General features: G+C 38.0%; 1 protein-coding gene across 1 annotated transcript in view; it reads left to right on the top strand.

Annotated features, from left to right (window-relative positions):
- Positions 1-22,850, top strand: part of DCC (DCC netrin 1 receptor) — a 1,009,790-nt gene extending 986,940 nt beyond the window's left edge. Inside the window, exons 28-29 of the mRNA XM_054583674.1 lie at positions 19,718-19,860; positions 22,732-22,850. Coding sequence (XP_054439649.1) covers positions 19,718-19,860; positions 22,732-22,821 — 233 coding nt within the window. The 3' untranslated portion in view covers positions 22,822-22,850. The remainder of the gene's footprint in view (positions 1-19,717; positions 19,861-22,731) is intronic.
- The last annotated feature ends 4,470 nt before the right edge of the window (positions 22,851-27,320 follow it).

Here is a 27,320-nt window from a genome sequence, read left to right on the forward strand (position 1 = left end):
TAATGGACTATTGAAAATGTGTTGTGAGAAATCTAGCACAATGAAAACAAATCTGTGATATTAAAATCAAGTGAGAGTTTAACCACCAGCAAATTATTTCTAAGGATATGACCTATAACATCTAAGAGAATGTGTAAAAACATTTAAAGCTGTACTTCTGAATACTTATAACTTTTATCTTACTGGCAGAGACTTAACGAAGAATTCAAGTACCATGTTAAACATCTTGTATATTTTACAGTGTTGACTTTCATCATAGGCTTGCAAGATTGATGTTCTTATCACCAGAATCGATTTATTGGAATGTCAGGACTCACAGAAGGGAATGCACATTTGTGGTAAAGGAGATTTTAACAAGGTTTTTTGGTTTGTTTGTTTTTTTTTCTTTTTGGTGAAAAACGATGATAAGTAAGCCCAATTGATTTCAAAATGAGACGCATATTATGACATAATTGCATATTAGAGGCTTAGAAGAATAATGGAACTGGAAATGACTGCTCTTCACATTTCTTCCAGATTATCCTCTTAAATATTCTTTCACATTCTCTGTTTCCTTACCCAGGTTTTTGTACCTTTCTACTTCTGTGGTCACCTGAGTCATGATTTATAATAGAAATGGCATATCTTACACTACAAAAATATGTGTGCCTTGCATATCTTTAAAGTCCAAGATTGCTAACATAACCTGTAGTTTCAGTTGATGTTGCATTTTTATCATAGTGATGTGTTTGTTGATTTTCTTTTTTGGCCACTCCCTGGGGCGGTGCCTTAATTAGGCCACAGAAACAAGCTGCTCATGCACCCAGACCTGAGCTGATGCCTACTGTACTGCAGAATGAAAAGCAGGTTGCTGGCGCTTTAGCACAAGGAGAGTTCCACCAACAGTCTGGCTCTCCTCACTGGCAGGAGCAACACGTGACTGAAAGAACGCTTACTAGAGGAAAATTAAAAACTCCTCTAAGACCCAACTCCCTAATTATTGGCTGGGTTAGCCTTCAGTAAGTCATTTAACCTCTTAGTGCTTCAATTTCCCACAGCCATAAAAGAGCAAAGTAAAAATCTAGTCTGGAAAGGGTTGGTTTAATTTTCTTTAAAGAGTCAAAGCATGTTAACATGAGTTACGCTAGTAAAAAGTGTTAGCACTGAATTCAGGAACTTCTGATTTGATATAATTAGGAACCACATTACCTTATACATTTGGCCCACTGAAGTCTCCGATGTCTTATATTAAGAAGGAGTAGGGTCATGTGGAAAGAGATTTACAATAAATTTTCATGGTTCAATGGCTGATGAAACAAGATCTAATTCCCAAATGTTGCATTTCACCACAAGTATATGCACCAGAAAAGGGCAGCCAGGAGAACCAGCCCTGGCACAGAAGACAGAACGGTGAGCAGAGAAGAGTGGGGCAGCCGCTCAGAGCTGCCTGAATATCGTTTCCTGAGTCTAGAGCAAACCTGGCCTCTTTGAACAGGCCTTTCTCAAATCATAAATGCATCTGACAGCTAGGAAATTATCTTCCACCAGCAGCTTTAAGTGATCAGACTGCATTAAATAGTATTTCCCTTCCAGTCTCTTAATCTTTGTCTCCATCAATTGTTATGTTTGTTCCTCAAACCCAAGAAGGATTTATGGCCACTAGGTGGGCAGATTTGGCAGTAACGTGCCTGACTTCTCACTCACAAACACTGTACCTCCTGAATTGCTTCTCACTGTGAACAAATGTAATGTGTCCAAAGACTATGGAATTTTCTAGATCTTGGCTTTAACTTCCCACTTACCTATTCCCAACACTAACCTTCTGCAAAGAGAATAGCAGGGCAAGGAAGTGTAAAGGGTGGGGAGCAGGAAGTGCACTGTTGAAAGCGGGAAAAGAGGTTATGCCTTTAACACATGTAAGACTTTACTGACATCTTTGTCTTCTCGTTTACAAATAATTCAGTGTGTTTCCCTAAGAAGATTATAGTATGATTCATTTTCAAATATGATTTGTGATATAAATAGTTAAACTCTCCATGAACATGACTATCTAAAGCAGGGCTTCTCCAATTTTATATGCTCAGGAATCACGTGCAGATTTTATTAGAATGCAGATTCTGGTTTGATGGATCTGGAGGAGAGTCTGAGGTCTGCATTTCTAAGAGGGTTCCAGGTGATACTGATGTTGCTTCTCTGTAGATCACCTTTTGACTAGCGAGGGTCTAGAACAGATCATGTTCTTCATCTGGGATTCATGGAAGAACCAGTGGGTTTGGTTAGTCATTTGAAATTAAATTCACATTTCTGTGAGTGTGTGCATTTCTTGTAGTGAGGAGCTTCATACCTTTCATTAGAGTCTGAAATTACTCCTTATCTGTAACAAGGTAAGGATCACATGCTCTGTCATTTTGCCATCAACCTGCGTTTAGGCTCAGCTAGGGAAAGTAAACACCAAAATTTTGTTTTGTTTTGTTTTGTTTGTTTTTCAAGAGCAATTCTAAAAATTTTTTGCAGAGATAACCTTCCAGAATTTAAGGCCAAGAGCTAAACACTTTTGCCCCACTCAAATAAAATTCTGCAAAATTAAGTCATCCATCTTCCGTAGGAACACCTGGGGCCTTTGTGTGTAGTTGTAAGTGTATTAAGAAAATCTGAAACGGTTTCTTCTTTTTATGGCCTAAGTGAATTCTGATAGATAAGAGCCACAACTCTCTGTGATCCATTTTCTCCAGAACATGAGCTCCTGCGAGAAACTGAGACAGGCTTACATTTGAAGGGGGTCATCGTGACCTGCTCTTGGTACCGCTTGTTCCAGCGAGCGAAGGAGAGCACATCACATTTTACCAAATGATGACTCATCATTCAGTGACTGTCTCAGATTTAACTAGTGTCACACTAGTATGAATGGTGTACAGGATCTATAAAACATGTATTTTTAAATGTCTCTGGTGATGGGTAAATGAACTTTTACAACAACAATAGAAAACACAGAATAGAAGGTAATTAAAAGAAATGTTTATTTTAAGCAGGGAAGAAGCTGTATTACATAATATCCTAAAGGATATTATCATAAGTCTTTTATTAGTTATAAATAATTCTAAGGAGTAAATATGTGTTTGAGGAGGCTTGGTTGTGGTAAAGAGGGGGTGGGAGAGAGAAGAATTTTTAAAGATAAAGAACCTGTTTATCCAATAAACAACTGAGCAATCAAAGTCTCCCTTCCTCTCTCCCTCATCCCTCCATGTCCCCTCCCCCACCATTTATTTTACATTATAAGTTCTCGTTTTGGTTTCTTTTGGATTGGAGCTTTTGGATTTAAATGGAAACAGGTACTATACAGTCAGCTACCAGTACACAAGTATTTGAATCGGAGAACTTTGAGATCAGGGAGAGGAACCATGATAGAATATTGCAAAGTACCCTTGAGAAAAAATATTTAAGAGTGAATTCTCCTAGGTCTCTTGATGTTTTTAATGTTTGAGAATTTTCTGCACAGAAGCCTCATACTTACCTCTCTCCTTGAATTCCTGGGTTAGACAGATTGTGAATAATCCAGTTACTGAAAGCTGACCTGGAGCGCCCTTTGCCAGTCGGAAGCCAAGCCCACCACTCAGGGACCATCCCTCTCTCCTCCTCCAACTCTGCTGCACTTGTTGTCTCTCCTGCTACATAAGCAGTGCCTTCTCTAATTATTTCCTAGATCAAAGCTCTGATTTCATCTATTTATTCTGCATGTAGTATGATCCTAATTAAATATTTCACATTTACATGACTTACCTTCCCAAACCAATACTTAATATCACGATGGATATCAATTTTCAATATTTTTAATATAGCAATGAAATCTAATATGTGCTGGGCCTTGGTAGCAACTCAAGGAAAAATGAATTGATTCTAACCATGACAATGATATTTGCAAACTTTGTTACTGAAAATTACCATTAGCAAGTACTTAGCCATAAGTTTACTATTTCATTAATTTTCACAAAAACACCAAGAGAAAAATATTATTTCTCTCAATTTATTTCTGAGGTACCTTGGAATCACAGAAGATAAAATAATTCATTCAGTGTCACATTATATTGAAATGACAGAGCAAGGATTTGATCCTAGGATTTTCTGAACACCTATATTATAATAGGCTTTCCTCGTTTTTTAAAATTATTATTTCTTTTTGTTGCTCTGCCTGGGTGTTTTTGTCTACTTTGTCTTCCAAATCACTGATTTAATCCTCTGCTTCATCTGACCTACTATTTATTCCTTCCAGTGTATTATTTATTTCAGACATTGCATTCTTTATTTCTGACTGGTCCTTTTTTTATGGTTTTTATGTCTTTTTTTAATGCTGTTGAGTATCCTTATAATCATTACTCTAAACTCTATATCTGATAAATTGCTTGCCTCCATTTCTTGTAGTTCTTTTTCTGGAGAATTCTCATTTCTTTTGGGTTCTGTTTCTTTCTCTTCCCATTTTGGCTGCTTCTTTGCAGAAAAGCCTTGTTTTTTGTTTTTTGTTTTTTAACTAATCAAAACAGCTTGTTAAACTAATGAAGCTGTAATCAGCTTAAGCACCACAGGGTGGGGTAGAGTTAACTGTGGGAGGGGCTATTGTTTCCCCTCAGGCTGATGCCACTTAGAGGGGAGGGCTCTGCCTGAGAAAGATGGCTTCTGCAGTATGGGGAATGACTCAGCTCAGGGATCTTGGTCACTATTCCTTCAGTTCTCCCCCAGAACCACCAACCCCAGACTCCCTCAAGCATCTCTGGTTTATTCTGCCCTCCCTCTGCTGGAGCCCAAGGTAAGTGGCTGCAAATGAAATTTTATGCATTGGCTCGTTAGGAGGCTCTCTGAGTCACCAGCCCTCTCTCCCTGGCAAACATAAACCCTGCTGCTTTTCACAGCTAGATGTTGTCTGGGTTACTTTCTGGCTCTGGTGCTGAAGGCTGGGGAGCCCAGCTTGGGGTTTAGACCCCACACTTCTCAGGGGAAACCCTCTGGCCACTGAAATCTCTCTCTGGAACTTCAGCTGTTGCCTGTGGTAGCCTAGCCTCCTCTGCATCCCTCCTCTGCACTCCCTACCAGTCTCATTGTGATGAAGAGGTTTCTTCTGTCTGTCCTTGGCTGTAAGGCTTCTCTTCAGCTAGTTTTCCATTGGTTATTCATGGTGTTTTCTCTACAACTTAGTTGTAATTCCAGATTGGTCCTGGGAGGAGGTAATTGTGGCTTCCACTTACTCTTGTCATCTTGGATCTCCAAAAGAGGTTTCTATTTTAATAAATGTACATAAAGGATCAATGAAAGTTGTATTTCTGATTGGAAGACTAAATTAAATATCTATGTAGTTGTCAAAAACCCAAAGATAATGTGGGCTTATTTCTAACCCTGGTATAAGATAACCTGCACCTACTTTTTCAGAACTAATTTCCAATCATTTTTTTTAGCTTTCAACTAAACTTATTTATGTATTTACTTATTTTTTATTGCTATTCTATTACAGTTGTCCCAATTTTCCCCCGCTGCTCTCCCCTGCCCCACCCTCCCACCCCCGCTCCCACAGTCAATCTCCACCCCGTCGTCCATGGCCATCTCCATGGGTCATTTATACTTGTTCTTTAACTAGACCGTTCACCTTCTTTCCCTCACGCTACACCCCATCCCTGCCTCCCCTCTGGTTACTATCGGTTTGTTCCTTGTCTCCATGCTTCTGGTTCTATGTTACTCCTTTGTTGGTTTTATTCATTAGGTTCCTGTTATAAATGAGATCAAATGGTATTTGTTATGCCACCTGGCTTATTTCACTTAGCATAATAGTCTCCAGTTCCACCCATGCTGTCTAATTTGATGTAGTCCCATTTGTTTATTCTTTCCTTTATTTCCCTTGCCCTAGAGGAAGTATTGTTTAAAATGTTGCTGCATGGGATATCTGAAATTTTACTGCCTATGTTTTCCTCTAGGACTTTTATGGTGTCATAGCTTATGTTTAAGTCTTTTATCCATTTTGAATTTATTCTGGTGTATAGTGTAAATTGGTGGTCTAGTTTCATTTTTTTTCATGTACCATTCCAGATCTCCCAGCACCATTTGTTGAAGAGGCTATTTTCACTCCATTTTATGCTTCTGCCCCCTTTGTCAAATATTAATTGACCATAGAGACATGGGTTTATTTCTTGACTCTCTTTTCTGTTCCATGGATCTATGTATCTGTTCTTATGCCAGTACCACACTGTTTTGATTACAGTGGCCTTGTAGTATAGTTTGATATCAGGTATCCTGATCCCTCCTGCTTTGGTTTTCTTTCTCAAGATTGATGCAGCTATTTGGGGTTGTTTTTTGTTTCATATAAATTATTGAAATATTTTTTCTAAATCTGTGAAATATGTCACTGGTATTTCCATGGGGATTGTGTTGAATCTATAGATTGCTTTGAGTAGTATGGACATTTAATGGTGTTGATTCTTCTAATCCATGGACACGGTATATGCTTCCATTTATTTGTGTCTTCCTTAGTTTCTTTCTTCAGTTCTTTTTCCTGAGTACAGGTCTTTTAACACCTTGGTTAAGTTTTTTCCTAGGTACTTTATGTTTCTTGTTGCTATAGTAAATGGGATTTTTCCCTAGTTTCTGTTTCTGATATTTCATTATTGGTATACCAAAATCCCTTTGATTTCTGAATATTTTGTATCCCACTGTTTTGCCAAATTCACTTATTAGATCCAGTAGGGTTTTTTTTGTGAGGCCTATCGGACTTTCTATGTACACTGTCATTTTGTCTGCAAATAATAACAGTTTTACTTCCAATAATTTTATAGATATAAAATATTTAGAAACTTCATGCTATAGAATATGTTGTATATTGAAAAGTTTATAAAACATTGCATAGAAACATGTTTTTCTCATAAATAATTTCCCATATATGGCCTCCAAGAGCTCTTCTTGGTCCAGCATGAGAGGATTAGTCAGAATTTTTCATTGACATTTAGTTCCACTGCAAATAAAGAAGAATAAAATCTCACTTAATGAGTTTCTTTGGGGGATGGACTATTTTTAGGAAATTGCATTTCTGGACAGCTCAGGGCAAAAAAAGAAATCATTTTATAATACCTAAGTGTTTATCTGTTGCCAAGTCTATGTTATCTATGAACTAAGCAGTAAGGAGAATGCCATTTTACACAAGCTTTTTCCTTAAATCCCACACTATCTGTATAAAGTAAACCCTGTCAATTTATAGGGGCTGAATCCAAACTATAGAAGAATTGAATAACATATCCAAGGTCACAGTTATTAAAGGACAGGGGCAGAATATAAGTCCAGTTCCGAATGACTACAATATTTATTTTCTTCCCCAATTGCTGGAGAATCACAAAAGTGTACCAGGAAGAAAAAGTAAGTAAAAGCCCAGATGAGAAAGTACCTTGTGTAAGATGTTTTCAGAGTCTGTAGGTAAAGCAGTCTTGCTAGGGAGGATGATTTTTAGAGCAACTATGAGATAATAAGCTGGAAAAGGGCAGGGTATGGTAAATGCAAACAGAGTGGTGTTTTGGGAGGACTGAATAGTAAACAAAGATTGGGAAAGTGTGTGATGTAGATTGATGGCAGTGAAAAGTAGACAGAAGAGACAGCCATAAAGGAGAAACAGGTGGCTGAATGAATAATTGGCTATGAGAAATGAGGGAGAAGGTGAAGTCCAAGGTGACTCCTTTGATGTCTTTCAGAACATGATTATAAACAAACAGAAAGAGGGAAGTAAGCTGAGAAGTTACTCCTAGAAAGGAATGGGAGAGCGGGGAGCATGGTAAAGTATGCTGGGCATGAAGGAGCAGTGGGATATCCAAGTGGAAATATATAATGGATGTGGTAAAGTGTTAAGAATTCAGGAGGGATGTCACAACTGAAGAGTAGATTGAGTAATCATTCTCAGAAATTTTAGAGCTTTTGGCATACAGCAGTCAGAATTAGATGACAACTCCCAGGGACAGCATTTGAGGGAAAATAAGAAATTTGAAAACTGAAACTTAGGGTAAATCTATATTTTACAAAGGAGGACAGACCAGGTACTAGAGATAGAACAGTGATAGTGTAATTTTTCAGAAGCCAAGAAGAAAGAGTACTTAAAGGAAAAGGCAGGTTAAAATATAATAGATCCTTAATTAAGAGTTGCCCTAGATTTATTTCTTCTACTGTTTAATTATAAAATATCAAATGCTCAGGACACTTGTACATGAATTTCTATATACCCACTACCTAGATTCTATAATTAACATTTTTTATATTTTCTTTGGCACATTTATTCATCTATCCACCTACCTTAATGTATATCAGTTCACTTTACCTCTGAACACTTCAGCAAGCATAAAGATGCCATTGCTTTTGGAGTCTTCCATTGAGTTAGTTGTATAATTTTAAAAGAAAAAATAAAACTATAATAATTGTACACAATCATTTACAAAGAGCATCTTGATTTCAGTGCTATTGCTGTGAATCTTAGAACTGAAGGAACATAATTACTAACAAATCCCATAGAGAGGTTAACAAGGCTGATACTCATTAGTCAGAAAAGTTATGAGAGTATTTATGACCTTTATATCTGACATTTATATGGATTGGTGAGGGCAAAAGCCAGGTGGCTGAGAGACCCACAGTGAATCTATAAATAGGTGAAGTGCAAGCGTAGGCCACTCTGTAGGAGGATTCAGGAGGGATGTCACAACTGAAGAGTAGATTGAGTAATCAGGCAGCAAAATACATGAAAGATGTTGGTCGATGGTAAACATGGTAATGCTCCCTTTAGTTGTTTTCCTCAATGGCACACATGTTCGGGGGGTGAAAGTGGTAATGGTGTTTAAGGTCTTTAAATCTTACAGTTGAAAATATTTTTGTTTTTTATTTTTTTTGAAAATACTTTTAAAATACATGGCCATACCTCATTGACCAAGTTCCTCTCAGCTCTTAACATGTTCTTGTGCCTTGAAAATACTATTCATTAGTCTGAGAGATATACATGTAAAACTTGGAAGAGATTGGGTTAAATTGGCAATGTACTAACCTCAGAATGTAACCTGGAAGTTATATTTCTGGTTCTCGTCACTATATCTATATGAGTGTGTGCATGCATGTGTGCGTGTGATTTGATGACTTCTATTAATGATGAAACCAGATAAAAAATAAATTATTTCAGGATATTAAGAAATCCAGTGCTGAATAATAAAGGCTTTACTATAAAGACAGAATCCTCTGTGATAATCGGATTGTTTTTATGAAGGGAAATATTCCCAATGTTTACAAAATAAATTGATTTTTAAAAGTGGAAATTATTATGTTTATACAGCATATGAAATATTTTCCAGAAATTTAACCTGTTGCATACTAATGTGACTGAGTTTGAGTGATGGTGACGATCTACAGATACATGACTTTAAAAAGTTATGGAAGGCTGATGTCTGCATGTCTGTACTTTCTTCATTTTCCTGATGTTTTCATGAAATAAAATGGAAACTATATGCAGTGTCACATGTGTTTTAAAGAGTTGAGAGTGTGGTTTCTCTGAAGCTTGAGCAGTAGGATATCATCAAAAATATAATAATAAGGGAGTGGTTTTTAAGCCTATTTTTCATTGAGAACAGGATTGACAATTTTCCTCCCAGGAGCACAAAACATCTGAATTATAGTAACTGTAAATAAAGTGCTCAAACCTGTTGCTTCTTGTTGCCAATAGGGTAGAAAAAGTTAGAAGGAAAATTAAAGAATAGCATTGGCCAGAGGATATAAATCTCTTTTATAACAAACTAAAAATTATCTTCAGTACCCATGAAATTAATTGAGAAGCCCCTTGTTTTTGACATTACATGCCAAACAACAGTGGGAGTTAAAGTAGACCTCTTAAAGTGAGTGATGGAAATAATGCAGAATCATATTTTTACCTTAAATTATGGGAGCCTGCTAAAAAACAAAACAGATGTTTAATTTTGAGTTTGTAGTTTTGGTTTGTTTTTAGTCTTTTGTTAATGTGTGGTGTAGGAATCTCAGAGAAGCATCAAAAAAAAGGGAGAGATCAGAACTGATGAACTCCTTTCTCATGATCACTGGTGATTTTCCTGAAGCTTTTCTTGTTCTGTGAGGTTTCTAAATCAAGACAAGAAGGAACAGGCAGAATTTTGAGCAGAATTTCTTACAGGTCCGTCTGGTTGTTGTGGCTGTTGCCTGCCTCAGTCTTCCTGTCAGGAACAAATTCACAAAATGTGATGGTCAGCTCTACTCTGTATGAATTGGACACTGAGATGAAAAAAGAAACATTAAACAATGTTTTTGTTCTGGAGGGCTTCTTATCCATATTTTGCGCAGTCATTCTTTCCCAACATAAACTTCATAGATAACTATTTATCAATTCTACCTCCTTTTAAATCCTTCTATAAGGCTCTTCTTACTCATTATTTTTATTTTTTTATTGTTGTTCAATCATGGTTGTCCCTATTTTTCCCCTATTATCATTCCCTGCCCTTCCCCCCCCCCCACATTCAGCCCTTCCCCTCACCCCATTGTCCCTGTCCTTGGGTCCTTTATACAAGTTCCTTGATTTGATCCTTTTGACCCTTCCCCTTCTTTTCCCATTATCACCTTCCCCCCTCTCCTTTGGTCACTGTTAGTTTGTACTTTATTTCTGTGTCTCTGGGTCTGTTTTGTTCTTTTGTTAGTTTGGTTGATTAGGTTCCACTTACACGTGAGATCACATGATATTTGTCTTTTACCGCCTGGCTTATTTCACTTAGCATAATGCTCTCCAGTTCCATCCATGCTGTCATGAAAGGTAGAACTTCCTTCCTTCTTTCTGCTGTGAAGGACTCCATTGTGTAAATGTACCCTAGTTTTTGGATCCATTCATTTACTGATGGGCACTTAGGCTATTTTCAGCACTTGGCTATTGTAAATAGTGCTATGAACATTGGGGTGAATAGGTTCTTTCGAATTGGTGTTTCTGGATTCTCAAGGTATAATCACAGCAGTGGAATTGCCAGGTCAAAAGGAAGTTCAATTTTTAGTCTTTTGAGGGAATTCCATAGTGTTTTCCACAGTGGCTGCAGCAGTCTGCATTCCCACCAACAATATACTAGGGTTGCCTCCTCTTCACAGCCTTGCCAGCGCTTGTTATTTGCTGATTTGCCTATGATGGCCATTCTGACTGTGTGAGATAGTATCTCATTGCGGTTTTAAGTTGCATTTCTCTGATGGCTAGTGATGTTGAGCATCCTTTCATGTCTGTGGGCCCTCTGTATGTCCTCCTTGGAGAAGTGTCTGTTCAGGGCCTTTGCCCATTTTTTAATTGGATTGTTTGTCTTACTGGTATGGAGTTATGTGAGTTCTTTATATATGCTGGAGATCAAACCCTTGTCTGAGGTATCAATGACAAATATATTTTCCCATATGGTTGGTTCCCTTTTCACTTTGCTAATGTTTTCCTTAGCTGTGCACAAGCTTTTTGTAAGTCATGACACTATAAAAGTCCTAGAAGAGAACATAGGCAAGAAAAGTTCAGAAATTCCACACAGCAATATTTTTACTGCTATGTGCCCTGCAGCAAGGGATAGAAAGGAAAGAAAAAATGGGACTACATCTTCTTATTCATTTTAAAATGCAAAATAAACACCTCTTTTGTATACATAATTGTTGTGGATTCAAAGTCATCTGGGATAATATTTAAATCAGGCTTCCAACATAGTTGGTCACTTGTTCCCCTCCAAGATTTTGGTAACTTCACTATTTTCTTCAATTACTGTGGGGTAGTTTCTGATGTGCCAAGTGAATTAAGGACTTGGATTCCAATTCACAATTGTATGAAGATACAACAAACCACAAATAAATAGAACTAAGAATGGTCATATCTTTATAGTTGGGGCTACTAGGTCTTATTATGACTTTAGAGGAGAAATTAAATTACTTATTGGATTATTGTTATTTAATTGTTCAAACCAGGAAGCTGGATGTCTTGTATCCTAGAGACAAAAGAAGATGGAAAATATATTAGCATCAGATTTGAGAGGTGTCCCAAGAAGCAAAAGCATGTCCCTTAACTCAGGTGCAACTGTGTCTAAAAACTCATTTGTAGAAAAGCATTCTTAATATGGCCCTTCCTGCCATTTATTTTGAAAATTGTAAACAAACCCAAGAAGGGAAAGATGGTAAGGTACTAACCGTCTGTCACAGTCATGTTATTGGATCATTTTCTATCACGGGGGTGTGTGGTGGGGGGATGATATCACATATGCGGTGTGTCCAAAAGGAAGGAAATGCAGGGCAGTTTGGGAGGGAAAGTACATCAAAAGGAAGAAGGGGTACAAAAAGGGGAAAGATATTTGAAGACAACCTCCACCCTTTGCAGTAATCAAACAAAGGCAGACTTGAAACCATGTGTTATATTTATTATTCTTTCCCAGGATTTCAGAAGTTTTCACTTCTGTGATGGAATGATATTTATATTAGCATTGGTTCACCACTTAGATGTAAACAGGTCTCTCTGGGATCAAGACAGAGAAGTGAGCAGGGATATGTCAGTTTATTCCTCCTTCTACCTCTCTTCCATCACCCACTACCATCCCACACTGTCACTGCTATATTCTCTCCTTTCCCCCCACTCTCTCCTTACCTTTCCAGCATTAATAGTATCTTGTCCACTTCACTTGGCTTTCTATCAGTGCCTACATTGTAGATTTTATTTTTATTTGGTTTTGTCTAAGAAAGAACATCTACTTTAACAATAGTAGTAGTCAAACCCCACTTACCAGCTGAGTGGCTTTGAACAAGTTGCTTATTTTCTTTGAACTTTGACTTTCCCTCCTCCAAGATGGGAGCAATAGCATGTTTTAAAAGGACTGTTTTAAAGAACACAAAGGACAGTGTGGGCATAGGGGTTTGTTGTAGTTTATGTGCCTGTGGGAGAGGGAGAGGGTTCATGGAAACAATAGGGGAAAAAAGGGCTGGTAACCATATGGGAATCAAGTACCAAAGAGAATCATAGCCCTCTGGCAGAACTAGGTGAAAACATCTGGGGCTTCTTCCTCCATCCCTGGAGACCAGACTGGGGGCTCACCAGCGGTGAGCTTGAACAGATAGTAGAGACCCACTTGCTCTGCTGGAGTCAGGCCTTGCCTTGGTTTCTTAAGAAATGCAGCCTTCAGAGAGTTCAAGACCATAGAGTCTGGGGTCTTCTATGTCACAAGGCAGGTAGGCTTAAGAACTTGCATAATGACCGTTTTCACATTAATCGTACCCTCTAACCTTCACAAAGAGGTGGCACAATGAAAGTCACTTACTTGTCAATCAGAATAGTCCCCCCTTACACCCCAAGGGGGAAGAGTAGTAGAAAGGGAGGAGAGATGGGCAGAAGTACCTCATTAATACATCCTCAGTGTTCCCGTTATCTTTGAGGAGAAACAGGATAAAAAACACAAAGCTTCTGTTCTCAGAAATCGTTTAAGTACACCCATTATCCTTACAATATAATAGACATAGTAGATGAAATGCTTTAAGATTCATGCCAAAACTTATGTTTGAAATTTGATCACTTTTGTTCAGTACTTGTGAACATGAATAGGCAGAGAATATTACTAAGTTTTCCTTATACACATGTCTTATGTCTTTCAGAACCTCAGAAGCTCCTTATATGTGAGAAGTTTATTAAGGGTCAGGCACAAATAAAACCCCTTTTCATTACAGAAGCATAAGCATGTAATTCTGTAATGTAACTATATCACACTCAAGCACACCATATGACATTTTAGGCAATATGTTTACATTAAAACTATAGATTATTACACTTAAATTATTACCCTACCAACCACACTCAAGCAGGCCTTACTTCTGCCAGACCCTGTACAACTACACAACACTTTCATATGCCCACGGACAACCTGAGCACAGGGTAGTGGCTTAATCATAAAAACATGTTAGAATAATATCATAGTTTCTATAGAAACTCAAGCAAGAGAGGTGGCTTCATTTGCCAGGCCTCCTCAAAGTTACCCATGTTACCTTTATTTTTAAGGGTGAAGGAATGGAAAATGAGACAGGAAACAGGAAAAAGTAGGCAAGGATGGTAAAATTTCTATCAAAATCAAAATCATGCTACAAACTGGCCTCAGGTTTGACCCAGGTGGGTCTGTTCACTCCATTCCCATTGGAGGTTAATCTAACATTTCTCACCAAGAATCATTTTACTAGGGAGAACCCTCTGCAGGGAGATATTAACAGGAGTTTGCACCTGGCAGTCATATATTATGTATCTAATGAGCAAATGATGTGTTTAATAACTGTACTGTGAAAATAAAGCTTAAAACAGTAAGTCCCTGCTGCGGCTGCTCATCTACACCATATGCACACTGCTGGCCAGCTCAGAACTCCAGCATCATTCTTATTTTCCCCCTTAGTGGGCCCCGCTGTGGAGAATAACATTAAAACCAAAGCAATGCTCACTGAATTAGCTGTACTCATATATCAGTGTCAACCCATTTACTTAGCCTATCAACATCATGTGTTTCACCTAAGGGTCACCTGAAACACATGTATTAATATGCACCCTGGGTAGAGGGAAAATTATAGCACTTTCAGATGGAATATTTATAAATTTAAATTTTTAAATGAGTCATGTATCATTTAAACTCATAGGAATTTAATATTGTTTATTTTTAGTTGAGCTCTGTTGCTGCTTAAAACACAAAAGCAAAACAACTAGTTTTTATGGTTTTTTATTAATAATTTTAAGAGAAAACTATAGAACATGTTTTTCTAGAAAACATCAGTTTAAAACCCAATTATTTTAATTTATGAGTTAAGGATTCACTTGCTGGAGATTTTTTTGGATTCATTTTTACCAATGGATTAACTAACACTTCTTTAATGCTTAGGAGAGCAAAGAGATCCAAATGTTAAGTTTAGTACAAGAAGAATAGATATATTTTCCTTCCTTGTATAATTTTAATAGCTAATAGCTTAAAGAAAAAAAATTGTTTAACCTTTAATCCGAGGAAATCCTACACACACCACCGTGTCCAGCTACATGTGTGCCCTCTTGTCTGCTTGTGAATGCTGAGATCATCGGAGTGTATTTACTGCACTTGGAGAGATCATAACAGACTTTTATGTGTAGACTAGTTTAATAACTTGACAAAGTGCACTGTTTTATCCTTCCCCCAAAAGAGAAAGCTTCACTAGACTCTGTAAATAAAATGTATTATTACATTAAAAAAAAAAAAAAGAAATCAAGACCCAAAGAAATTAGGTTATTGGGCCAAAGTCACAAAAATAAGACAGGGTCTCCTAAGTCTCAGGCTTGGACTCTGCCTCAATATTTGGATATTTACTTGAGCATTCATTCTGTCCTTGGAATTCATTGTGTAGATCACATACATCTTACTATCATGGGAAAAAAGTAAATAATATAGGAAATTGCAAACCTTTTGTCATAAGGATTAGCTTGGTCTTCGGGATTGGAACTCCTCCTCTCTTGTTTGTTTACCTTCCTCTCTCAATGTGATGGTTATGTTTGCGCACATTTTGAAAGTCTTCAGATTTGAGAGTGATCACAGAGAATCTTGATAGCCAGGCTAAGATTATATTAAATTAGCAGTTGGGGGCCATGGAAACGATTCTTTTAGATTTTGTCTTTCCTTTTCTTTCGCTTTGATATATTGCTCTGACATTTATAGAAGTTACATTTAACTTACTCATGTTTAGACCAATTACCAATGTAAATATCATTCTCCAAAGCAAAGAAGTCAATATGAAGTCTTCTCTGTTGGCTACTCCCTAGATTCACAAAAAAATAGGAAAAGCTGTCAAAAATACATCATTTCTTGACTTTGAAGAACAGGAGTTTAAGACTCTAAAGAGAATGGTTTGGGTTGTTTTGTTTTTTTTTTTTAATTGCTACTGTTTTAAATTCATGGCGCTCTACTGGCGACAGGGGGTTAGGCAAAGCCTACCACGCCTTAAAAGAACTTATCATGCAGATGAAGAACACAAAGAAGGGGGACAAGGATCTAAGAACAAAGTGGCTTTTAAACTCACCCCTGAGGGCAGTATAGGAAAGGCAATAGCAATGGAGGAAGTAGGACAAAACCCCAGGTACAACTGAAATCCAGAAAGTTTCTACAGAAGGAATGGACTCTGGATAACTGGTTTCTCAACAGTGGCAATTCATCAGCAGGTGAGGGGAAGCAAGATTATTCTCAATGACCTCCTCAGATTAGACTGAGCTCCCAGCTATCATTCACTTATCCAAATGACAGGTGACCACACTGCTCTCTCACCTGAACATAGTCCATGTCATGGTTATTTTATATATAGACATTTCTTTGGCTTCAATGACATATGTAGAAAATGGATTCAGAATTTAACCTTTTGGGGAGACCACTGGTAAGGTCTCAGACAAGAGGTAAAGGATTAAAGGCATGTCTCATAGACCAGTGGAAGAAGAGGATGCAGCCTAGAAATCAGGACAGGAACCAGTGACACATGGTGAACTACCTAAGTGAAGGAAAAGCCACAGCTTGGTGAGCTTGTAAGGACCAAGCCTTCACCAGTGTCCAAGCTTAAAGCTTCTGATGTTCAAAGGAGAAAATGCTGAATCTACCCAGATACTAACACAACTCCATGATGTAGGTCAGAGTTAGTACACACCCAAGAGCTGAATCACAACGTCAGCTTCCCAACACAGGTGGTTTTAAAACATCTGTTCCCATCCACTAAGGGGCAATTTTGAGACCTAAGTTGTCTTATTGGCTGTTGATAAATCTCTCCTGGGAAATTTTCCTTGTAGTCTTTTCTTTAATTCTGCATTCAGGAAAGGGAAGAAAAATGTTAGACAAACCTTGCTAATAATGAACTCTAAGAAACTGTTCAAATTCTTCTCCTTTACTGGAATTTTATTGAAATTAATTCTACCTTGATCTCTTGATCCCCAGGGACCTTGGCATTTTCTTCAACAAAATAAAGAGAAGGTCATTAGATGAACTCCAAGGGCCCGTGAGGTTCCAGCATTCTAAATTTCTTTGAATGTGTGAATGTGACTTGAGAAAAGGCAGTCACTTGAGATTTAAAGACATTGTGTGATCTTTGAGCCAAGACAATGTCTTCAATTCCTTTTACAAAATGCACTGTGTCTTGTATAATGTTCAACACTCAGTAGGTTCTAAATGTATAACTGTTGCCTGGACACTAGAGACAATCAATTATTATAATGATCTTCTCTGTAATGAATTTGAATTATTGTGCTCTTTAGGCATAACCTGCATCTTATTGTAATAATACAAGTGTTTCAGACACAGCGTATACATTGTAGATCTACCCAACTGTTTAGCATCCTGGGCAGAAAATGAATCATCAGAGTGTGTTTTTATAATGAGAACTGAAGTTTCACTACATACAAAACTACAAAAAAAAGTCAAATATTAGGAAATTATGTAGAACAGTCTGATGAATTCTAAAAGAATCTTTATTCTTACATGTTTCCTAGTATAAAACTGGAACAGGCCTGTTTGAATTTCCTACATAATCAGCTCTGCACATGCCATTTCCTTTTTCTTGTGTTGCTCTCTATGTAGATATCTTTGTTGAATGAATTGGTTTGCAATATATGCTAAGACAACACATTGCATGTGTTTGGTTAAGGGTTAAATTACAAATTTTTCATAAATAGTTTAACTGAAAAAATTAAAAATAAATTAAATAAGTAGATTCCGTCATCCAAGAAACCTAAGCGCAAAGCGTAGCAAAAAAATATATGTAAAAATAAAAGGTTGGCCCAGGAAGCGTTGTTAAACTGCAGCTGCTCTGTTAAACATAGGTCAGGAAGAGACGGCTTATGGAGTGTGCCAGCAGGAACAGCTTCCCCTAGCAATAAAGCTCAATGCAGGTTTAAGCAGAACATGTGAACATTCTAGAAGGGAATATAAAAATAATTCAGAAAATGCAAGTCAAAGTGGGAATTTAATAGAGACGTTCTCAAGCTTCACCAGAGCTTTTGGAAAATTCCCCTTTAAACTCTGTGCTTGCACTTCACTAATCATCTGCAATATTAATGTGAATTACACATGTTGGAGCATCTGGAGGGCCTTTTCATAGCATCACCCCTGCCAGGGTTTTTAGTGCCTGCCTTAGTATTTGGGTTTATAACTAAGTTGGCTCTGAGAACAGTGCATTTATAATCAGAGGCTAAAGAGAAGAGGATAGAGGTGGATTTAATATACAAATTGTTTATTCACATCCAGTGAAGACCAGCTAGAATGACATTCTCTGGAAGAAGGAAGGTTTGCCTATTATTCAACCAAGAAAATTGGTAGTGGAAACTGAGCATATATGACAAATCCAAAATGACCTGTGTCATAGCAGTTAGTATCAATTTTATATGGCTATTTTGTTTTAGCCCAACAACCTCATTTATCACATTAAATTAATAGTTTGTTCAAATTATACTGTATATATAGGACTTGGAGCTTGTATACATCACCCTCTAGTGATAAATCATTCCAACTGCAGACTTTTGATCCTTGAAGTTGAAGAAAAGAGTGAAAGGATATAAATATGAAGGAATTACATGCTAGGCCATGGTATAAGAAAAGAGGCTTTTGTTAGGATATAGCATTTATTTTGCCTACACTATAAAAAATTGACCGGCTACTAGATTGTTTGCATTAATTATTTCCCAAAATACAATGTCCCCTTTGTCTTTGATTATAAAATAATATTCGAACCTTATTACTTGAATTATATTTTCCAAAGTATGGTCAAAACAACTTACAACTTTTTGCCCTCAAATATGTAGCATGCCATTGGGGTCATTGGAACTCGAATATCATCACTGATGATAGAAGAGAAAGGAGGCAAATGTATTTTTATGAATTAATTCAGTACCTTCTATGCTTAGGTCTCGGTTACAATGCTAACAATGACAAAAGTCCTCAGGTACAGGAGGTATAATAGCCTTTATCAGCTTTTCATTTTATGTTATAGCGACAGAGTTGTATTCTTGCTATAGGCTAAGCAGGATTCATAAGGCAAATTTCAAACTCAAAAGGAAAATGTAACCATTGTTTAGTGCATGCACTAAGAAATGTCATCCAGGAGAAATTCAGCAGAACCTCAAATGATTTACATGAACATTGGAATGTATTTTATTGAGAGAAACTATGCTGACCAGGACAAAATAATATCTTCCTTTTTTCCAAAAGAGAATTAGTAATGAGATTCTATCAGGTTAGCTGTGGAGGACTTTTTTTTTTTTTTTTTTTTTTTTTACTGTAACATCTAATACTCATTTGTAGACCAAAGATTTCTTTCAACTGCACAAATATTACATAGTACTCTTAAACAATTTAGGGCTTATATAGGTGGTTTAGCACAAAGCTTTCCGGCCCAAAGCTGAGACTGGCACCAAAGGCACTCGCCTGACACCTTATAGGGTATGACGCACAGTCCAGAGTTCCCAAGCAACCTTCATAGCGTGATTTGAAACCCACTTGAAATTACATATGAGTGAGGGAGCTTCCTCTGGAGATGCTGAATCAGAATCTGTCTACCATTTAGTAGAAATAAAGCGTGCTCGTTCATTGTGTCAGAATTCATCTCTAAACTACAAAATGGACAATAACGTAAAATTAGTGCCAACCCACTGGATTTGGCGTACATGCTTGAGAGGTTGATCCCCAGGCTGTTGTATCCATTACTTTTCATCACTCTGTACTTTCTATTTCAGGGCCCACTCTTCCTAAGACTCATGTGAAAACAGCCTCTCTTGGGCTGGCTGGAAAGGCAAGATCTCCTTTGCTTCCTGTATCTGTGCCAACGGCTCCTGAAGTATCTGAGGAAAGCCACAAGCCAACAGAGGATCCAGCCAACGTAAGGGCATCCCTGGAATTCCTGCTGCGTGGTGTGAAGTTTGGTTTAACCCAGCCAGCTCTCTCCATTAACCACACCCATTGTACTGATAGCTCTTAAAGTTGTTCCTTTTGCTCTGTTTTCCTGCACTTGAATATGAAGGGGGAAAAGGTGATGGAAAAAAAAACAGATTAGAGTCATCCCATTTGAACAATATTTTTTTCTCAATTTTATTGTTTTCAGTATTACAAAAAAATAAAATATTTTAGCTACATGGAAACCAAGAAATCTGGGTATGTGTATATGTGTGAATATTTGACAGAAGTATGTTATATAATTAACATACTTTTGTATACTTAAAAGGGATTCAAATTTATAAGAATCTAATCAGTCATTAGATTCTAAAGTATAAGAATTTAATACTATAACAGAATATAGCTGTTTACTGCAATATTTGTTTAGTCTCAGGGTTGTTGGCCATATTGCAAATCCCTTTAAACTTCTCTAAGTTTGTATATTTCATCTCATGCCAGTTGGCCCATTTTTACATCTTTGGTTGACTCTAAGGAGTGACAGCCAAAGGTATAATATGAAGAGCAGTAATATTATACATGAAGGGAAATACAAAGATGGGGAAAATAACCTTAATCAGCACTTGTCTATAGAAATATAATGTGACATGTGTAATTTTAAATGTCTAGAAGCCACACTAAAATATATAAAAATAAATAGGTGGAATTAATTTTAATAATGTTTTTATCTAATAGAATACAATACTTCTAAAATATTATTTTTGTGTTTTTTCCATTACCATTTAGACCCCTTTAAACCCCCCACCTCACCCTGAAATCACCACACTGTTGTCCATGTTCAACAAGTCCTTTTTTCTCAGTTCTTCCATTCTTCTATCCCCTCCCTTTTGGTGTCATCCTGTTCTCTGTCTATGAGTCTGTCTCTGTTTTGCTTGTCAGTCCAGTTTGTTCATTAGATTCCACATATGAGTGAAATCATATGGTATTTGTCTTTCTCTGTCTGGCTTATTTCACTTAGCATAATGTTCTCCAGGCCCATCCATACTGTTGCAAAGGGTAGAACTTTCTTCTTTTTTATAGATGAGTAGTGTTCCTTTGTGTAAATGTTCCATAGTTGTTTTATCCACTCATTCTCATCAATGATGGACACTTGGGTTGCTTCATTTTAACATACAACAAATATTTTAAAAATCATCAATAAATTAATTAACATTTTTGTACTAAATGTTCAGAATAGGGTGTGTATAGCACATCTCAGTTCAAACTATCCACATTTCAAAAATCAAATAGGTACACGTGGCTAGTGGTTTCCGTATTGGGCAATGAGATCTAGATAATTCAAGGAAAGCAACCCAGACAAGTAAGACAGCATTTAGGAAAGAAATTAACAACTAATCACTTCAACCTCCCTGTTTATATATATAGACCAGTTTTTTAGCCTATTTGGCTACTTTTCAATCCCCATTAAGCTCTGAAGATTACATAGTAAATATCTAACATGTTAATACCATTCATTGGAGTTGTTTCTTTAGTGGCTAGAAAGGCCTTGTGCCTACTCTCTACCAGAGGTCTCATGGGATCAAGGGTATTCATGTAGCAGAATTCAATATACTTGCTGACCATGGTGCTGATTAATGCTTCCTGGCCTATGCAGAGCTAGAAATCATGACTCAGGCCTCAGTTTGGTTCCATAACTTAATCAAATGAATGAACTAATGAAGAATAATCAAATATGGCAGGTCTGTAATAGTCAAAACAAAAGGTTTGCAGAGAAAGGAGAAAGAGAAACTAACATTTATTGAGCAGCTACTACTCATCAATGCTGACTTGCTGAATCCTCCCAGCTACCCAGTGAAGCAAGCTTGCTATTTCCACAGCAAATAAGGAGACAGACTCAAAAAGCTAAGTATATAAAAGAACTGGGATTTAAGTCAACACCACAGCCTTGTTTTCCCCACTGGCTGACCATCAGAATTACCTGGGACACCTTAAAAAGTACAGAGAGTGATTCTAACCCTTTTAGACCTACTGAATCAGAATCACTGAGGATAAGGACCAGGATATCTGTGAGAGCTAGTCATCAGTATTTCTAATGACATGGGTCTAATGAGAGTTATAGAGAGTATGTCCACTAAGATTCCTGCAGTTCAACCTCTTCAATTTATCCAGCAATACAAATTTGCCGTAAGATTACCTTTACAACTACACATAGAGCAAACTCTGAATCAGGGTGAGAATTTAGTTTCCACGCATAACGTGATGTCATAATCCTCAAATCTTTCATTGGGCAAAGCAAAATCCATTGGGTTCTCACTCAAAAATGTGTGGAGGTTGTATTACAAATGAAAGAAATCTGGTGACATAAATTCTGTTCAGATCTTCATGGGTGGCCTCCAGAAAGGAAAAAGACTGAATATACTGAGTACGTGCCATGAGTTGGACACTGTAATAAGCACTAAACATGCAGCAGGATGTTCAGAACAGCCTGTGAAATAGATGCCATTATCATCATCTTTTAGCAGAGAACTATATATCAGAGAGGCTCACTAACTTGTCCAAGACCACACAGCTAGTGATTGTTAGAACCTGACTTGAAACAAGGTGTTTCTCTCTCTCTCTCTCTTTCTTTTCCTCTAAAGCTCATTCTTTATTGCAGGGCTGAAGCTGGTGATATATGCAATCACCCACCACCACATTTTATGACCAGTTAGTTACCTCTACACGTTGCAGCCCCTGGGTATGGGCCACTGTGTCATGCTTGAGAATACAGAGTGAAGCAGCTAGACATGCCCCCCATCTTTGTAAAAGGAATGAATCGCTATTCACCTACACTAACTCTTTGTTCTCGTTCTCTCTGTAGGTATACGAACAAGATGATTTGAGTGAGCAAATGGCAAGTTTGGAAGGGCTAATGAAACAACTTAATGCCATCACAGGCTCAGCCTTTTAACACGTAGAGATGAGGTGAATTTTCCAGGAATTTTGCAGCATACCAATTACCCATCAACAGCACACCTGTGTCCGAGAACTCCAACCAGCGTACAGGCCGAACATCAGGACCACTCAGTTCCAGAAAATCCTGAAGCAGTTCAGAAGGAAGAATTTCTTCCGTAGCCATCAGGAATTCAAAAATGATGACAATAGGGTCTTTAAACAAAGCTGAGATCCGTCTTCACTGCACTGTCAAAGACAAAGCTGCTAGAATAGTCCTGGGTCTTTACCACTGCGATGATCTCACTGTCTAATGCTTACATTTCCCTTCATCAAGGCCTGTCATTTTCTGATGTGTAGGTCTAGTCTTACAAAATGCAAGTGCATTATATAAGCCTGAACCACGCCATGGCAAACCAGTGTGAGCTTATTCTTTTGTTTTCAACTTACAAGTATAAAGCACCCATGGGAATTCTCTCACTACATAGCACCAAAGGATTGGATATTTTCCTGACAGCACAAAAAGTAAATAAGTAAACAAATGAAAGGCAGCAAATGCTTGTGTTCTGTAACTCAGTCATTCGTCTTGCCCAAGTGGTGGCTATTACCAAGTGGCTGTAAAACTCACCCATTTTAGCAAGTATTTGTAAACCCACCCTCGGTTAACATTTATGTCTGGAGAACAGGGACATAAAAGTCTGCACCCGATGGCATCCTGCCAGCAGCAGTCCATTTCCTGGAAGAGGATACAATATGTAGTCTTCTCAGATGTGGTAATTCTGTGCTTAAGCTCATATTAGGACTTTTCAATTTGGGTGGCTTTTGTGCCATACACACTGTGATGACATTTCAAAGCTTCACCAAGGCCATCTTCCTCAGGAGTCTGGCTGGAAGAGTTGCCCCCTCTACCCAGTCTCTCCCTGAGTTCTTGGCCACCAGCCTCGGGCAAGGTGGCCAGCTCCACACATTGCATGGCTTCCTGACCAATGTCCCTGTAACCCTCTGCGGAAATGGCAGGCCCCCTGAGAACAGGCCCTGAAGAAGAGAAGGAAAATGGGAGGCAGTTTCAAACATTTCTTGGGTGATGTCACTTCCACCAACAGGGTCCTCAGTGGCTTAACGTGGGCAGTATTTGTAAGTGGCAGCCAACAGGCCCTGTTGTCAAGGGAGCCTCCTATCCCTCCCTATCCACACACCCCGTCCCCGCTTCCCAGAGTCAGAGAGGAGCAGGGGGGAAGAAGTCATTTGACACCTCTAGCACATCTTAACTCCAGGGGCTGTGTTTCAAAGCTGCATCTTCATTGTGAGCTGGAACTTTTAAGCTTTTATTGCCATGTTTATCTATAGTTTGGAACTAGGTGTAACTAAGAACAATTGGAGTACACCGTTTTAGTTTCTGAATTTTCAGCTGCATTTGGTGGTAATCCCTGTTTATGCAGCCCAATCGCCAAAAGAGAGCTAGTTTGCATATTTATCAGTTAGGCGACCTGAAAACCCAATAGGAGTTTCAGCTGCATTAGTCCTTTCAGCTCTGCCTTTGATTTCAAGCTTGAGTAAGTCATAATTTTCAAAGAGCATGGAAGGGATAGGATCTTTACAACCTAATAGCTCTTTTTATTAGGTGAGTAATTGTATATGAATCCCTGAATGAAATATTTTGAGCAAAATGGCACTGTAACAGAAGTAATAATTCAGATTATTTTTTTACAGTTTTATGTCGGGAAGGAAATCTGATGTCAGAGGGCTTGTTCAAATGGTTCATTAGAAAGTCCGGTCCATTTGTGAAATCATTCCTTCAACAAGAGTGCTTGTTCAAATTTACGGAGGTTTTCTTGAAGTCCCTCTGAAGAGCTATGTGACGTTATTCTGTGGGTCAGATTACCCTTGTTTAACATCTGGGGGCTTAGGGAGACAACCCTCCACTGACCTGGACAAGGCATTTCATAACATAATATTGAATCTTGCAGAAAGAATGCATTACTTCAGGAAAAAAAAAAAAAAGTTCATTAGACTAGTCCTACCTTCTTGAGGTCCTCGAATGGCTTCACCTTTCTGATATTCACAAACAAGGAACATTCTCTCAAGGCACTTGACATCCAAGGAAGGTCACCCTGAATACTCAGTTTAGAACAGGCTGCAAATCTCAGACTTCAGGACCTGAGTCGCATCTTCAATCTGTAGACGGTATCTGGACAAACAAGACAAGTAGCATTTTTACAAAATTTTAGACTCTTCTAATCAAAGTCAACGACCTTAGGAAATAACACTGTTTCAAATACAATAAAAATACACATTGTTTTCAGTGGGAGGTATATTTCTGATGCATGCTCTTGAAACTTTCTTCATTAAACAAATATAATTGTTCATCATGGTAATTATAGGCAATGCTAAGAAGTTTTAGATCCAGGCAGTGACCGTAGAGAAGTATCCATTTAAATTCTCTCGAAAGACTCTTGTATGGTTTACCCAATGGTTTCAATATGCAGTGACTTGACCACAGTTCTCGTACAACTCTGTTCCCCACTCTCTGTAGTAGTTCACATATGTGTACAACTGCCTGACCAAGTTTACAGGTAACTTTCAAATTTCCAAATCTCCTGATCTCTTGACAAGAAGAAATCTATGAATCCTGCAAGATTGCCTCAATTTTGCTCCTACTCTGAGTCTAGCTCATGACATACAGGGCTCTTGAAGCTCATAAATCTCTCCGACTCCCATAGGGCGATGCTTGACAGCCATCCAGCAATGCTGTCACCAGGACTCATTTCTCCCTGAAAAAGAAGAAAATAAAACTTGGCAGGGCATGCTCAGTTCTCCCCTGCCCCGTGCTAACTGTCAGGCAAGAGCCACCTCTTGAAAATCTTTGGTATTTTTCTTTTGTATCTCTTACTGAGAAGAACGCTATTTTCTTTCCTCTAAAAATTTCTGCATTCGTTAAATTCACAAGAACACAGACAGTTCCAAATGCATAAAGCATATTTGAGAGCATTTTGGCTGTAGCCAAAAGTTAAATATTTCTCAATGATTCATGTTCAGTAAGAAACCAGTCATAGCTACCTCTATGTAGAACAGAGTTATAAGCTTCTAGACTATTTCAATAATGGAACTTTACATTTGGGTATTATAAAATGCACACTCAATTGAACAATCTGAAGGAAAAAAAAGAAGCATATCAAGCCTTGGCACTCAATGGCTTTTCCAATAAACAGCCTCTAAGTGTACAGTTCTTTCTAGAAGCTTTTATAGCCTATGCTTGAAGGTGGTTGCTGATTTTATCCACCTTTGTGATTCATCTGTCTGTTGACTTTGTTTAAAGATACATCTTCATGTCTCCTTCAGTTTTAATAGAGTGTCTCACCCATGGCAACAGGACTGTAATTCCAACAACAACAAACAAGTCACCTATAAAGAGATCACCTTACCATTTTAGGTAAAATTGTATCCCAGGCTTAGATTTCTTATGATTTTAGAATGTCTATCTCTAGTCCTTGAGACAGGAAAAAATAGAAAAATTCCCCTGTTTTAGAAAACAAAATCATCAAGACTTTAAACAGCTGTGGAACAAGATTGCCCTTCTTTCCTCCGCCAGTTTACTTCATGCCGCTGGCGATGGCTCCAAAGGCCAGAGGTTAGCACTCCAGCTGGTTCATAACCAGGTGTGCAGTTCAGAGCCCACGACAGTCTGGAGCAGCAGAAGCTGTCACCCATCAGAGCTGCAATCTCTGTCTTTTTAATCGTTTTCAAAGCAACACTTTACTCACAATTTGTATTTCTCTAGTAACTTTCAGAAACCACTTTACTAATGTACAGAAAAGCTTTCCACTGGATTCTAATGTTTTAAATTAAATTGACTACTTTGGAATATCACAGGTGTTTTGTAGGATATTCCATTCCACTGAAAATGATGCGCCCCAATGCCTCACTGTAACTTCCTATCCAAATGCCAGTTTCCAAAAAGTAGCAATTCTGAAAAGAGATGCCTGAGTATTTCCTGGTCAGTGAGGTATATAGGAGACCAAACACCACACCCACATCAGCAGGCGATTATAACTCCGGCACTCTCTCCTGCTGTTGTCGGGTAACGCTCACTTGGCAGACTCCTACCACAGTTCCGCTCTCTGAAGGATTTCTTCTCCTGCTCTCGGTAGAGAGCCGTTGTACATGGCCATTCTATGATTTTCGGTTGGTTGGAGAGCAACAGCAAAACTCTACAAGATGTCATAAACAGACGCATGGGCCAAGGGATCTCACTGTGTGCTGAAAGTATTTTCAGATGCGAGAAAGGAATGTTGGGGAGGAGGAGAAATGCTGTTTTTTATAATTGTAGGGGAAACCTGACAATTCTGAACTTTGTGAATTGTCAGCTTGTTCGGGGTTGGGTGGGTGGGTATGGGGTGTACTTTTTATAAGTAATATTTAATTTATTATTTAGAGTGGCTTCTTTTTGGATAATTTATGATTTAAAAAAAAAGGGAGATCTGGTTGGAAATCTAGATACGGCTGTTAAAGCTGCAGTGT

Source organism: Pteronotus mesoamericanus, unplaced genomic scaffold (assembly GCF_021234165.1).
Source record: "Pteronotus mesoamericanus isolate MK-2021 breed Mesoamerican mustached bat unplaced genomic scaffold, CSHL_Meso_final contig_74, whole genome shotgun sequence".
Lineage (NCBI taxonomy): Eukaryota > Metazoa > Chordata > Mammalia > Chiroptera > Mormoopidae > Pteronotus > Pteronotus mesoamericanus.